This window comes from Thamnophis sirtalis, unplaced genomic scaffold, assembly GCF_051295495.1.
Source record: "Thamnophis sirtalis isolate CommonGarterSnake01/CBP01778 unplaced genomic scaffold, rThaSir2_p1.2 scaffold_9, whole genome shotgun sequence".
In the NCBI taxonomy this organism is placed as follows: Eukaryota; Metazoa; Chordata; class Lepidosauria; order Squamata; family Natricidae; genus Thamnophis; species Thamnophis sirtalis.
In genome coordinates, this window is record NW_028261389.1 from 17,700,226 (window position 1) to 17,715,365 (window position 15,140).

Genomic DNA, 15,140 nt, shown 5'->3' on the forward strand with positions numbered 1-15,140 from the left:
GGAAATTTTAAATAGTGAACTCCGAATCCCTTAACGTAACAGGTTTAGAAATTATGCAAACTGCTGTCTATGTATCAGGCCCAGCTTAAGAAGGTCCAGAGAATAACCAAAAATTAAGTGATACATTCTATAATTGAAGCAAAGCAAAATTAAACCATTAAGTCCATCTTTTCTAAACTGGAATCTTCCACATATGTATAGTTTACAGTAGTTTATTTATTAATTTACCAAATTCATACCTTGCCTTTCCTCTAGAACAGGGGTGTCAAACTCAAGGGCTGGGGGCTGGATCCATGCCCACAAGGTGCTTAGATCTGGCCCGCGGAGTTGACATGGAAACAGCGAAGCCCTGGCCTGCAGTACCTCTGCCAGCAAAAATGAAACTGGAGCTGTCAAAAATGGAGCTCGGGAGCTCATTTTCACTGGCAGAGCGTTCAGCCACTATAGGTGCCCCCAACACAAGTGACGTCAAGTTAGTCATGTCCCCTAGCCACGCCCCCCAGGTCGCCCCCCCCCCGCACGTAAAACACAACCCTGATAAGGCCCTCAATGAAATCAAGCTTGACACCCCTGTTCTAGAACCTCAAGGTAGCACATATACTACTCTTTCCTTTAATTAAATTCTGACAACCAACCAGCATCCTGTAAGATAAGTGTAGTCAAGACATATACACGGACCCAAAGTCAGCCTGTGAGCGTCCATGGTTAAGAACAGACTTGAATTTCCCTTTCTTTCACTCTACTCCAACTTTCTTATAATTCCACTGACTTTCAAAACCCAATGTTTGACTACAACTGTCAGAATGCTTAACTAGATAGATTCCTGCCATACACCTATATGGCAAAGGGTCAACTGGTGACATGACTGTGATTTACAACATTTTAGCCAAAACCCAGTATTTATCTCTGGGTTTGGACAAAAATGCCCCATAGCAAACCCCAGAAAAAGGTTATAAAATCCGATCAATCATGTCCATGACCCACTTTACGATGGTCGCAATTTATGACTGTAGCCTCAATGTTGTAGGCAGGCTTCATTACAGTTGTTCATTGAGGACTAACGGTACAAATACAACTGATTATGGGAAATTATTGGAAACGTACTCCATTTGAATTGTACCCAGAAGCTGATAAGGAGCCAAAGCAATGTGCTATAATAATATGCCATAAAGGTAAAGGTTTCCACCTGTCCAGTCATGTCCGACTTTAGCGGGCAGTGCTCATCTCTGTTTCTTGGCTGAGGGAGCCAGCGTTGTCTGAAGACACTTACATGGTCATGTGGCACAGAACAACCTTCCCACCAAAGTGGTACCTATTTATCTACTTGCATTTGCATGCTTTGAAACGGCTAGGAGCAGTTGGCAGGAGCTGGAGCAAGTAACGGGAGCTCATTCCACTGCGTGGCATTTGGGTCTCAAACCCAGGCCTATCAGCTTTTCAGCTGACAAGCTCAATATCTTTAACCACTGAGCCACCACTATAATGTGGTATAGTAATGTGTCAGGCTATACAGCCAATAAACAGATCACTGCATTCTGGGCATGTCTAGCTTCTGAGTAACCTTCAAAACCCCATGTGGAGTCAACTGCAGTAATCTGCACCTTTCACAAGGCAATCCCATCTCTATCTATGGTGAAACCGATTTAGTTCTGTGGGACTTAACCGCAGGTAAATGTATTTAGAATTACAGCTATCTGCTCGCTTTTGTTAAGAAGCAAGGGCCCTTTTAGAATTCTGTAAGAGTTCATCTCCAAAACTGTGACACCGCTACCTATTCTGAACTGATTTAATTCAAAGTTGCTTTTTGAAAACAAATATTTCCCAAATTTGACCAAACAAGGCTAAATTTATGCTTTGGGCTTGCAAAAAAATTAATCATCGACACTAACGGGAACGTGTGCATCCAAATTCAAGCAGGGTTAACATCCAGGGTGGCTTTTGCAGAAAAGGAATCCTTCACAAGGTAAACAGGAATTGGACCTCTGGGTTAGCTAAGAAAACATAGAGGGGCACTGATTGTAGGCTTCAGATCAAGGATACACTCACAAAACAAGTGCAAAACACCCATTTAGCAGAAATAAAACTCGTTTCCCCATTGTATTCTTTACTGTTCACTAAGGTCCTTGATGGGGCTTCAAGGCATCCATTGTTAGGAGCAAATATGATGCATGCCAATTTGCTGCTGATTTATGTTACTTAAAAGACTTTTAAAAGCCAAGTGGAAAATCAACCAACCCAGGTTACATATTGCCCTGGAAGCATGGGATTTTATCTGCTGGACGTCTGCAGTGGAAACAAAATTCTGATGGTAGAAAATGAAAGGATGTCAACAGAGAACCGTAGTCTAAGATAAACATATGCTTCCAGTAATCTAGATCATGCTTCCTGAACCTGGTGCCCAGCGCATCATTAGTCTAACATTATTACAGTTTCGGGACTATAACTGGCTGTTTGGAATAGAATTCTGGCTCTCCCTCTTTCCTATTAATTTCTACGTGACACACATGCAGACCTTATAAATGTTACAGAACTGCTGATATATGAGAGTAAGTTTTTCCCCCCCACAACTGCGCAGGGAAGAGAGAATTTCAATTACACATTTATATCATAAAGCACAAGCATTAAAGAGTGAGCTTCCTACACACAGCGGGGATTGAGAAAAGACAAAAAGGAAGCAAAGAGAGGCAAGTTATATGGAGGCATCATTCTGGGAGGAACAATGAGGGATTACCTCATGGAATAAGAAGACCTTCAGATGATTAAAGTTGGGGAAGGTCAGAAAAAGCGATGTGTTGGGTTTTCAGTACAGAAAGGTAAGGCAAGGGGGGGGGGAGAACACAGGGAAAGAGTGTACGTGTCAACTTGTAAAGCGTTTCCATGACTACTATCAAATAGACATAGGAAAAGGGAGGAGAATTCCATGCATACCTTTGGCCAGAGTCAGGACTCATATTCCTACAGCTGGCGTGTGAAATGAGCATGTTCATAGCCTGCCGCAGCACCTTGTTGGTGGATGTGATTTATGACACAGACAGAAGGGAGGGGACACAGGGGTAAAGTTAAATTAAGCGAAAATCAATTTCGGCTCCACAGAAGAACATGCCAAAATGTTGATCCTAATAAATGACTGGATTTCTTTTGAACTTTGTCTCGATGCTTGTAAATTAATTAGGTCAACTTTTGGAAACTTCGCATGCTCTGGAAAAAGGAAGAAAGCCTGTAAAGCAGGGGTATCAAACTCAAGGCCCAGGGGCCGAATCCGGCCCATGGTGTGCTTAGATCTGGCCTGTGGGGCTACCCTGGAAACAGTGAAGGACTGGCACATGGCCCTACCAAGCTCCATTTTCATTGGCAGAGGGTTGCAGGAGGCCATTGCTGCCGAAAACAGAGCTCAGGAGCCCGTTTTCTCTGACAGAGCGCTCAGGCTGCCACAGGTGCTCCCCCCGACACGAGTGACCTCGAGCTGGCCACGCCCACCCGGCCACAACCCTGATACGGCTCTCAATGAAATCGAATTTGACACTCCTGCTGTAAAGGCTTCAGCTCCTAGAATTCCCCAGCCAGCATGGAATTCTGGGAGTTGAAGTCCACACATCTTGAAGTTGCCTAGGTTGAGAAACACTGGTATATAAGAAAAGGATTACATGGTTAAAATGATAAAAAGTTTGAGTAGCTTTTGGCAGCAAAGTTCTACCAGAAGTGGATGGAAAAGAGGCAAAAGCGAAGACCATGACAGTCAGCTGACAATGAACAGGACCTGGGAAATAATAAGTCTGGAAGTTGCCCTGAACATCCAATGCAATTCAATTTTTGGGATTGGGATTGTTCTGTCTCCCTCAATCCATTCTGAAGCTTTGAAGGAACAGAATGATGTCAAGTCACTCTTCCTTAAAACTCATGAAGTCTCACCAGGTGGAAGATTTAACTTGGAAACTAAGCAGGGTTTGTCGTAGATAAGACTTGGATGGAAGATCTCCAGGGAATACCAGATCAGTAGACTAGAATGAGAAGTCGGAGGGGAAAATATCTCCTGGGGGAAGGTAATGGCAAACCATGTATGTTCTCTTGCCAAAATGGATGTGTCTCAGAAGCCACCAGGAATGAAGACAAGATAGATGGGTGAGATTCACTTATCCCAACTAAGTGCATTTAACTCTGAGTTGCTCCCCAGAAAAGGGAGAAGGTTAATATCAGGCTTCCATCAGGTACAATTATAAAACCTAGCTCTCCGAATACTTTACCCCATACTCAAGGATTGTCCTAATTGGCAAAGGGTCATGGAACAACTTAGCAAAATTAGTTCTTTTTCTTTAAAACAAGAATCTATATATATAAAAGCAAATTGCCACTCACACAACAACATGAAAGCTCCAGAACCATAAAGCCTACAAACTTGAAATTTGGCACTTATGTTCCTCTTGGTGTCTAGGTCCTCGATAAGGAAGGATTTTTTGAAAAGACCATCAGATCATTAGTATTTCTTATAGTATTATTAACATGCTCTGATGCTAAGAAGTTAAGATGTTTTACTCCACCCTCCCCACCTAAAAAGAACTCTGTTCCAACTGCCACTTGGCCTTGGGCAGTGCATGACTCATCCGGCCTGTAAGCTGGGAGTTTGGAGAGGATCAATGATGCCAGCCTGATGGAGAGAAGGGGATAAGATGGGAGAGGCCTGTGTGGGGCAAGCCTGAGGGAGAGAAGGGGAGAGGAGAGGATCAATGGGGCCAGCCTGATGGAGAGAAGGGGATAAGATGAGAGAGGCCTGTGTGGAGCAAGCCTGAGGAAAACAAGGGGAGAGGAGAGGATCAATGGGGCTAGCCTGAGGGACAGAAGAGGGATAGGAGAGGAGGGGCTTCTGTGGGGCAAGCCTGAGGAGAAAAGGGGAGAGGAGAGACCAATCATAACTACTCATTAATTTTCAAGCTGTAAGTGTCGATTTATCAAGCCTGGTCACATAGTTTCGTAGCGGAGCACAGGTATTCAGCTAGTGAAGCACATAAAGCAAGAAATCAAAGTCCTCATATATATCTTGTGTTTCTGGATTTAAATCCTAGGATTTTGCTTTCCATGTTTCCAAGATAATGGAATTTGGCCATTGGAAACCTGATCTACGCTGGCATAACATTCTCTCTAGCACAACAGAACTAATGTTGGTTCCTGCCTCATTCCTTATAATCAGGTTCCAATACTCTTATCAATTACAATTCATAAAGCAACACACTTCCTTTCAGGGTTTTTGCAGTTCTTGGGCCCACTCTCAGTTTTGTGATGCTTTTGAAAGAGCAAAGAGCATTTCTTGATAAACACACACACCCAATTGCTTTACAATCATTATACTGGTGATATCTGAAATGCTGTCCATCAACAATAGACCATGCTTTTTGAACATGGTGTCTTCAATTGTTAGTGCCTACAGCTACAGATGAAGAGAAAGGCTTCCGAACAGGTGTCTGGAGAGCTGCTTTCAGTCATCTAAGAGATAGTCCTCAGGTTACAATGGTAATTGACTCTAGAATTTCCATCACTAAAGGATGCGGTCATAAAGGACAAAATCAGGTGGCCACATCATTTACCAATGACAATCCCACCATTCCCCATTGCTGTTGTTAAGGAAAGACTATGTGGGTTGTTAAGCGAGGGCTTCACATGACCACAATTGTAGGAAGAGGTGGAAATCCAGGAGTACTTGCTTACAGCACTGAAACCATGTTCCAGCCAAGCAGGCCGGTGGTTGAGAGCTATGGGTGGGTGAGGCTGGTGCCATAGACACAGTGGTGGGTTTCAAAAAAATTTGGAACCTACTCTGTGGGTGTGGCCTCCTTTGTGGGAGTGGCTTGCCATCCATGTGACCTGGTGGGAGTGGCTTGCCAACCATGTGTTCTCTCTCTCTCTCTCTCTCTCTCTCTCTCTCCTTCCTTCCTTTTGTCTCTCTGTCCCTTTTTTCTTTTATCTCTCACTCTTTTTCTTTTTTTTTCTTTATTTATTTATTTATTTCTTCCTTTCTTTCTCTTTCTCTCTCTGTGTCAGTCTGTCTGTCTGTCTATCTGTGTGTGTGTGTGTATGTGTCAGTGGTGGGTTTCAAAAAATTTTGGAACCTCTTCTGTAGGTGTGTCCTGCTTTCCGGGTCCACTGGTGGAACCTCTTCTAACCGGTTCGGTAGATTTGACGAACCGGTTCTACTGAACAGGTGTGAACTGGTAGGAACCCACCTCTGCACAGACAAGTGCTAGGAAGACAGGCAGGCACTACAAAATACAACATATCCACACTCCCCGGGGATCATTTGAAAGCTTCCTTGCTAAACAACAGAAATTCTGGGGTCGTAAGTGGAGGATTACTGTATACATAACCTGGCACAAAGTCCATGAGCTACATCAAACGTACAACTAAATCAACAGCTACCTTTGGAACATTTGAGTCTCCTAAGCATTTCCATGGAAACAGGATTTTTCCCTAGGAAGGAGACAGTAAACATTTTAAAGGAGAATTTTATAGTGCTACTTTGAAGCTCACAAGAATGACAAGCCAATTTGCCAGCATGACAAAAAATAGACTGATGAAAGGTGCAAAATTATCTAAACCACCAGAGCCCTCTGATTAACTCTTGGGCTTACCAAAGTAACTACCATAGTTTATATTAAAAGTTATTCTTTTTTCAAAGTCTGCTCTGACTTGAAATCACCCTCCATGAGGAGGACAAGGTCATTACATACACTTCCTCAACCACTTTGAGCAAAGAACATTAATCATGGGCTTCTTTTACAATTCCAGGACCATCACCTTCCATTTTAGATTGAATTGGGTATGTCTAGTTTAATGAAAACAAGGACTAGAGGTGACACGATATCAGTGTTCCAATATCTCAGGGGTTGCCACAAAGAAGAAGGAGTCAAGCTATTCTCCAAAGCACCTGAAGGCAGAACAAGAAGCAATGGGTGGAAACTGATCAAGGAGAGAAGCAATTTAGAACTGAGGAGAAATTTCCTGACAGTTAGAACAATTAATCAATGGAACCACTTGCCTCCAGAAGCTGTGAATGCCCCAACACTGTAAGTCTTTAAGAAGATGTTGGATAGCCATTTGTCTGAAACAGTATAGGGTTTCCTGCCTAGGCAGGGGGTTGAACTAGAAGACCTCCAAGGTCCCTTCCAACTCTGCTATTGTATTATATTGTATTGGTAAGCATGATTCCTGGCAGCTCCCACAGCCCCCCTCCCCCCCCCAAAATGGCAGCTCCGGGCTTGTGGGCTCTCCAAAGCTGACATTTACAACGGTTGCAGTATTCCAGGGTCATAAGATCTCCCCAGCCGGCCTCTATCAAGCCAAGTCAAAGTGGGTTCTTTGAATGACTGAATGATTCACTTAACAACTGCTGTGATTTACTTCCTGACAGAACAATTAATCAGTGGAACGACTTGCCTCCAGAAGTTGAGATTGTTCCAATACTGGAAGTTTTTAAGAAGAGATTGGACAACCATTTGTGTGAAATGGTATAGGGTTTCCTGTCTAATCTCTTCTTAAAAACTTCCAGTGTTGGATTAGAAGACCTCCAAGGTCCCTTCCAATGCTGTTATTCTGTATTCTGTAGATTCTTAAGATAGTTTAGGACAACATACTATATAGGGATGTCTGTAAAACATAAAAAAAGTTCCTCCTTTTTTTCTCAATGATAAATCTAGAATCTATAATTATCCAGTTGCTTATTTAGGGCAGAAACATAGATATTATAATTTGTAACTCTTTACAAATCAGATCCTAGTCCCGCAATGGAGGGAATGACCTGAAAAGATGATGGAATTGACAAAGATGGTGAACCTGATTAAATAGGGACAAGAATGTGAATAGCTTTGTGGTTAAATAGCTTCTGGACTTTCTGAATGAAATAAAAAAATCTGAAATTTTGATTGGATTTTGACAATTAAGTAGCTTACCGTTATAGAAATGGCTGGTGGTTATTATTTGGCCTCACTAAAAAGTTGATACTATAACTTTACTATGTACTTACTGGATCAAAAAAAGTCAGAAATCACTGTTTTTTATCTCTTTTTTCTTTTTCTTCCTTCCTCACTTATTCCCCCTATTCCCTTTCTTTTACCATTTTACCACTGTCTTTATTTCTATTTCTATTTTATATTGAGAAAGACATTTAACTGGGCGAAACAGTACCTCACAGGGCAAGAATTCCTGAACCAAGGTACCTTTAATGGGCTAAATTACAGAATGTGTCCAAAATCCAGGATCCCTAACTCCCATAGGAATAAAATTTGGATAGGTTGTGGCTGCTTCAGTACTACTGGTTGCTGCTATGTGGCTGGGCTGTTGCTGCAGTCACATGATATTTATTTTAAACATTTTGTGACAATTTCCCAGTCAATCGTGCAATCCCTCAGTCCCTTTCCCATCTAGCAGCAGCCATTGACATGTCTGTTGAGAAGGAATGGGGTGAGGAGGGGAGAATTCCATTTTTGTGTGTGTGATTTTTTAAATCTGAAATGTGATTATTTATTTTCTTTCTCCTATGGAGGATACTTCTTTCTTTGCAGGTCCACTTTCCATAGTACAAAAATGCACAGTCAGAATGCAATAGCACTAAGACTTATATACAGCTTTACAGTGCTTTGCAGCCCTCTCGAAGCAGTTTACAGAGTCAACATATTGCCCCCAACAAATTGGGTCCTCATTTTACCCACTTCGGAAGGATGGAAGGCTGAGTCAACCTTGAACCTGGTGAGATTTGAACTGCCAAATTGCAGGCAACCAGCACTCAGCAGAAGTAGCTAGCAGTACTGCACTCTAACCACTGCGCCACCGTGGCTCGTACTGTACCAACAAGGCATAACCTAGATGAGCTTTCCCAATCCAGTGCCCTTCGGGGGCATAGGATTCCTGCCCCTCTAAGTTCTAGACAATGTGATAAACATGGAAATCTTGAAAATGGAAGTCCAGCATATCAGGAAGGTTCAGACTGGTAAAAGATGGCTCTGAATCTTTTCAGTTACCTGTTCAGCCAAGAGTGAAGCAAGACTAGAATAGGCATCGGAAAAATCTGGTCCATACTGAATGGAATTTCTCAGGAGGAGAACTGCTTCCTCTTTCTTCCCTTGATTCCTGAAAGTCAAATAACAGGGAGTGGATAGCAAAGACAGCACTTTTAATAATTTACTCAGCTTGCCTATTGATTAAATCACACAGTTAACATACTCAAAACAACCTCTTCAGAAAAGGCTAAATAATTAACTTCTTCTATTGAGTGTCTATTGGGACAGTATTAGATTCCACATCCTGGCTGGGTGAATGGGTGAGAGGTGCTTGGATACGTGAATGTTTTATACCCTGGCACCTGTTGGCAAATGCTTCTGTTCCCTACTGTTGGATCGCCTATGACAGTGTTGGTGAACCTTTTCGGCACAGATTGCTGAGCGTGCACACGCGTGCCGAAAACCAGAAGAGCAGTTGCCTGGCGTGCTTGTGCACGCTGGGAAAATGGCCACCTGATCTTCCGGTTTCTGGCACGCATGCATGCGTGAAGAACAGCTGGCCGGTGCGCATGTGCATGCCGGAAACTGGAAGATCATCTTCCCGGCGCCTATATGCACATCGGGCGACTGCTCTTCTGTTTCCAGTGCTCCCGCACACGTGAAGACCAGCTGGCCGGCATGCTGGAGAGCAACAGGCGATGACTCGCGTGCCCAGAAAGATGGCTCTGCATGCCACTTCTGTCATGTGTGCCATAGGTTCGCCATCATGGGCCTATGAAATATTCACAAAATCCCCTTTCCTGCTTTTCAACTCTTGTTTTCCTTTTTTTTAAAACCAGACAACAAAAACTAGATTCAGAGAATCTCAGTCCAAACAGAAGACTAGAGGAATTTGGAGTGGGAGGGAGGGGGAAAGAGAGAAGAGAGAAGAGAGAAGAGAAAAGAGAGAGGAGAGAGGAGAGAGAGAAGAGAGAGAAGAGAGAGAAGAGAGAGAGAGAGAGAGAGAGAGAGAGAGAGAGAGAGAGAGAGAGAGAGAGAGAGAGAGAGAGAGAGAGAGAGAGAGAGAGAGAGACTTTGCTTGAGAGATTCAGTAGTTTATCTAAATCTTTTGTTCTCAAGCAATCTGTCTGGTGCTCCAAGAACAAAGAAAAAGTCATTCTCCTAACCTTCAAAAATGCTACAGACAGCATTATTCAACAATGCTGGAATAGAATACAAATCATGCAAAAATATCTTTCATTGGTGATAATGTGTCATCGAGTCAATGTTGATTCTTAGCTCAATGGAGCATGAGCCCCAGCAATGTGGACTTAAGTCAACATGGAGAGATTTTCTCCAGGCAGAACGGTTCCCAACGGGTCTTTTAGTTTTCAACAGGGTATCCACTGCTGCTATAACTGAGTCCATTCACCACACCAAAATTCTAAAGTATCAATACTGTAATCTTTGTATCCTACTTTCGCAAAGTCCAACTTTTTATTTCCAGAGAGCGTCACAAGGAAAAACCATGCCACAACGCCTGAATATTTTTTCCCAAAAGTTTACTGCTATTCTACCTAGAGCTTCTCTGCTGTTTCTTTTCTCACGGCTTCAGGGCTGACCCAGCCTGGAGTGAAGGGGCCAGAGAGGAGTGTAGAGATTAGCTGGGATATTGTAGTCTAAATAAAATTCTTTCCCCTGGGAATCAAGGGCATTTGTTCCGGTGTCCACAGGACAGTGACTGGAGACTGAGGTCATCTACCCTGTTTTCCCAAAAATAAGACCTCCCTGGATAATAAGCCCAATCGGGCTTTTGAGCTCATGCACTAAAATAAGCCCTCCCCTGAAAATAAGCCCTCCCTGAAAATTTTGCAACACAGCAGCAGCCATGAGGTGACCATGCTTGCCGCCTCCTGCACTTCAAAAATAGTAAGACCTCCCAGAAAATAAGGCCAAGTGCTTAATTTGGGGGGTCAAAAGAAAATAAGACCCTGTCTTATTTTTGGAAAAACACAGTAGCAACTGGACTGTATGCTGATTGAATCATGTGACTGAGACTCTGGGGGAGGAAGTGATGAAGTTTTACTTTTAATTCGGGGAGGAAAACTGGCGCCAACTTAGAGCCGGTTTTCCACAAGGAATTTGAAATATCCTAATAAAATGTTCTTTAAGGAACTTATTGAATGGGATGTATTACTTGGAACCTTGACAGTGTGATGGGCACAGTAATTTGACAAATACATGCAATTAAAATAAAATAAATTCTTTCCACGAATGGATGCTAACTCTGTAACAACAAGGCACTGGAAACTAATAAAATAAGTTTTTCACGGGTAATGACAAGCGAACCTCTGGGACCCTGGTAGAACAGGATAACTGAAAGCAAAAAGTCATGAGCATTTCGCTGATCAATACCATTTTGAAATAATTTCACTATTTCTTATTTCATATGTTAACAACAGCCAGATGATGGACTTCACTTTTTACCTGCAACTTTCTGTTTCAGAAATATACAATAAAGCACCTATATGATGTAAAACAACTGGGAGAGCAACAACTGCAGAATACTTATTTTATAGGTTTTTTTTTCTTAAGTCAGTACCTTTCAATCTAAATCAACCCCAATCAATGAAAAAAGTAGATTGTGTGCTTCACTGTGTACTTCTTAAGCAAAGATAGTGTGATGTTAACAGAGAAAGAAACCACAACTCGTTAGAGATGTGCTTCGAATTGAATCCCTGGCATTTTCAGATAGGAGAAGCAAGTGACAGTGGATAGGAACACTTTGGTTTTGCTACATATCTTGGAGGACTGGTTCCAGTTACAGACGAACAAATTAAGTTGTTTAAGGTATCTGCCTCTGTTACAGCTGTATCCTTTCCATTCGTTTTACATCACTAAACACATTTTGAAAACCACAGTCAATAAATATGGCAAACTCAAAATAATAAAATTTATGAATGCCCATAATTTCTCAAAGAGCTCTGGTGGCACAGTGGTTAGAATGAAGACTTGCAGTCTAACTCTGCCCACAGCTAGGAGTTTGATCCTGATGGGATTTGAGGTTGATTCAGCCTTCCATCCTTCCAAGGTCAGTAAAATGAGGACTCAGATTGTTGGGGGCCATATACCGACATTATAAAATGCACAGAGGGGTGGCATATAAGTCTAAAAGCTATTGCTATAATTTCACCACAATTATACCTACATGTTTTGGTTCTTTAAGACACGTGAAGGCATATATACCCTTATTTCGATCTACAATGAATGAGGTTTTCATTATTTTAAAAGCAAGAGGTACTAAATGAAGTTTATTATGAGTTACCAGCAAGTTCAAAAGTCTTCATGATTCTGAATTCTGCTTAAGTCAGGCACCCTAAGAAAACAGTGGATATTAAGAAGCAAAATCATCTCTGTCTACACTTGCCAGGATCTAACACTTTAGAAATAGTGTCCTAGACCAGTGTTTTTCAACCACTGTGCCGCAGCACACTAGTGTGCCGTGACATAGTGTAAGGTGTGCCGTGGGAAAAACACCCGCCGGGTGTTTTTGCCTCGGGACATCTCTGTGTCCCGAAAGTTGCTTTCGGGACACAGGGATGCCTCTATTAAGTCCCTGCGGCCCCGCGTTTACTTTAAAAACGCGGGGACCGCCGGGAGGTAGCGCACGCAGGGACGTCACTGACGTCCCATGCGTGCGCCCATAGCAACAATCGCGGAGGACCGGAGCAGCGAGGAGAATTTTTTTAAACATTTTCTAATGGTGGTGTGCCTCGTGATTTTTTTCATGAAAAAAGTGTGCCTTTGCACAAAAAAGGTTGAAAAACACTGTCCTAGACAAAGCTCAAGTGATTAATTTGCCTGTACTTTACTCACCATGTTACTGAACCTAGACTCCAATGTTATGCCCTCTTACACCTATAGCAAGTTTCACGGGATTAGGCTGCTTACGGCAAATATCTTAATTTCAATTAACATAGGGGAATGAATCCTGAAATGACACAGTAGAAAATACCATTAAAGGTGACACAGGATATAAGCTCCTGTCCACTTGTTTTATGATATTCAAAAATTATTTTGCATGCATGTGTAAGAGAGCCAGCATCTCATCATATCTGACAAGAGCTGGGGTGGCGCAGTGGTTAGAATGCAGTATTGCAGGCTAATTATGTTGACTGCCGGCTGCCAGCAGTTCAATTCTCACCAGCTCAAGGTGATTCAGCCTTCCATCCTTCCAAGGTGAGTAAAATGAGGATCCAGATTGTTGGGGGCAATAGGCTTGATTGATTTGATTGATTTTATTATATTTATATGCCGCCCTTTTCCCCCGAAGGGGACTCAGGGCGGCTCACAATTCAAATCAGGGAAGGGGGGTACAGACAAAAATTTTAAAAAACGAAACATAACAATGCATAATTTAAAAACACACAACAGTCATACCATTCGAGACAGGGGCAACAGCTCTTTAGCCCCAGGCCTTCGGAACAGCCAGGTTTTAAGGGCTTTGCGGAAGGCCTGGAGGGTGGTGAGGGTTCGAATCTCCACGGGGAGTTCGTTCCAGAGGGTCGGAGCAGCCACAGAGAAGGCTCTCCTCCGGGTAGTCGCCAGTCGACACTGGCCGGCGGATGGAATTCGGAGGAGGCCTAATCTGTGGGATCTAATCGGTCTAGTGGAGGTGATTGGCAGGCTGACTCTGTAAACTGCTTAGAGAGGGCTGTAAAGCACTGTGAAGTAGTATATAAGTCTAAGTGATACTGCTATTAGTAACCATGTTTTTCAACACTGTGCAGCCTCCTTGGTACCTGCTGAGGCAAGGGTGGGCAGGATCCATCACCTAACCTGTTTTGAACAGAGGAATAGAATGAAGATCCCGTGCTGGTAAGACCACACTTGGAATACTGCAACCAGTTTTGTTCACCACACTATAAAAAAGATATTGAGACTCTAGAAAGAATGCAGAGAAGAGCAACAAAATGATTAGGAGAGTGGAGGCTAAAACATATAAAGAATGGATTGGCTATGTCTGGTTTAATGAAAAGAAGGATTAGGGATGACACAATAGCAGTGGTCCAATACCTCAGGGGCTGCCACAAAGAAGAAGAGTCAACCTATTCTCCAAAGCACCTGAGGGTAGAACAAGAAGCAATGAGTGGAAACTAATCAAGGAGAGAAGAAGCAACTTGGAACTAAGGAGAAAATTCCTGACAGTTAGAACAATTAATCAGTGGAACAACTTGCCTCCAGAAGTTGTAAATGCTCCAACACTGAAGTTTTTAAGAAGAGATTAGACAACCGTTTGACTGAAATGCTATAGAGTTTCCTGCCTGAGCAGGGGGTTAGACTAGAAGACCTCCAAGGTCCCTTCCACCTCTGTTATTCCTAGACCAAATGGGTGGAAATGAGAAGCTACTTTAGAGCGTGGCACGACAAAACCGCAGTCCACTAAAGCGCGCCCGATTAAACCGCGTTGCTGACATCAGCAGCAGCGCAACAACAGCGACCGCGGAGAAAAAAGGGCGCTTTAAAAAGCGCTTTAAAAGCAAGCCGATTCAAGTTAAGGTAAGGGTTAGGTTTAGGGTTAGGGTTAGGTTAAGGGTTAGGGTTAGGTTTAGGGTTAGGTTAAGGGTTAGGGTTAGGTTTAGCGTTAGGTTAAGGGTTAGGGTTAGGTTTAGCGTTAGGTTAAGGGTTAGGTTTAGGGTTAGGTTTAGGGGGTTAGGTTTAGGTTTAGGGGTTAATTTTAGCTTTAGCGTTCACAGCGTGCTTTTTTCGTCGCGCTGTGATGACGTCAGGTATGCGGTTTTGTCGAGCGCGCTTTAGTTGAACGCGGTTTTGTGGTGGAACCACTTTAGAGAGCCACATAAAACAAAAATATCAAAACACTGCTTCAGAGTCAGCTACACAGCCCAGAGTACAGAGCACCACACAACCGCTGTTGCCTCTTACTAAGAATGACTATATCACAAGCACTAAAGAGTGTTCAAAATCAGTGTCTTTTAGGCTGGAGAAATGTCTCCAAGCCAGTATTATCCACCCCATTTCAAACTCACTTCCCAAAGTACTGGCTGAGTCGAACGTCCTTTCATCTTCTGCACTCTTAATATAGAAGAAGAACACTTCTGCCTGGCTTCGCTATTCAAGGAGAATAGGGCTCGGCAAAGGAGGTGAAGCAATTTAGGGTGG

The 15,140-nt window shown here is 42.9% G+C and overlaps 1 protein-coding gene across 1 annotated transcript in view; it reads right to left on the reverse strand.

Moving 5' to 3' along the window:
* Positions 1–15,140, reverse strand: part of TMTC1 (transmembrane O-mannosyltransferase targeting cadherins 1) — a 172,609-nt gene that overhangs the window by 14,354 nt on the left and 143,115 nt on the right. The window contains exon 13 of the mRNA XM_087722949.1: positions 9,003–9,111. Within this exon, the coding sequence (XP_087579075.1) occupies positions 9,003–9,111 (109 nt within the window). The remainder of the gene's footprint in view (positions 1–9,002; positions 9,112–15,140) is intronic.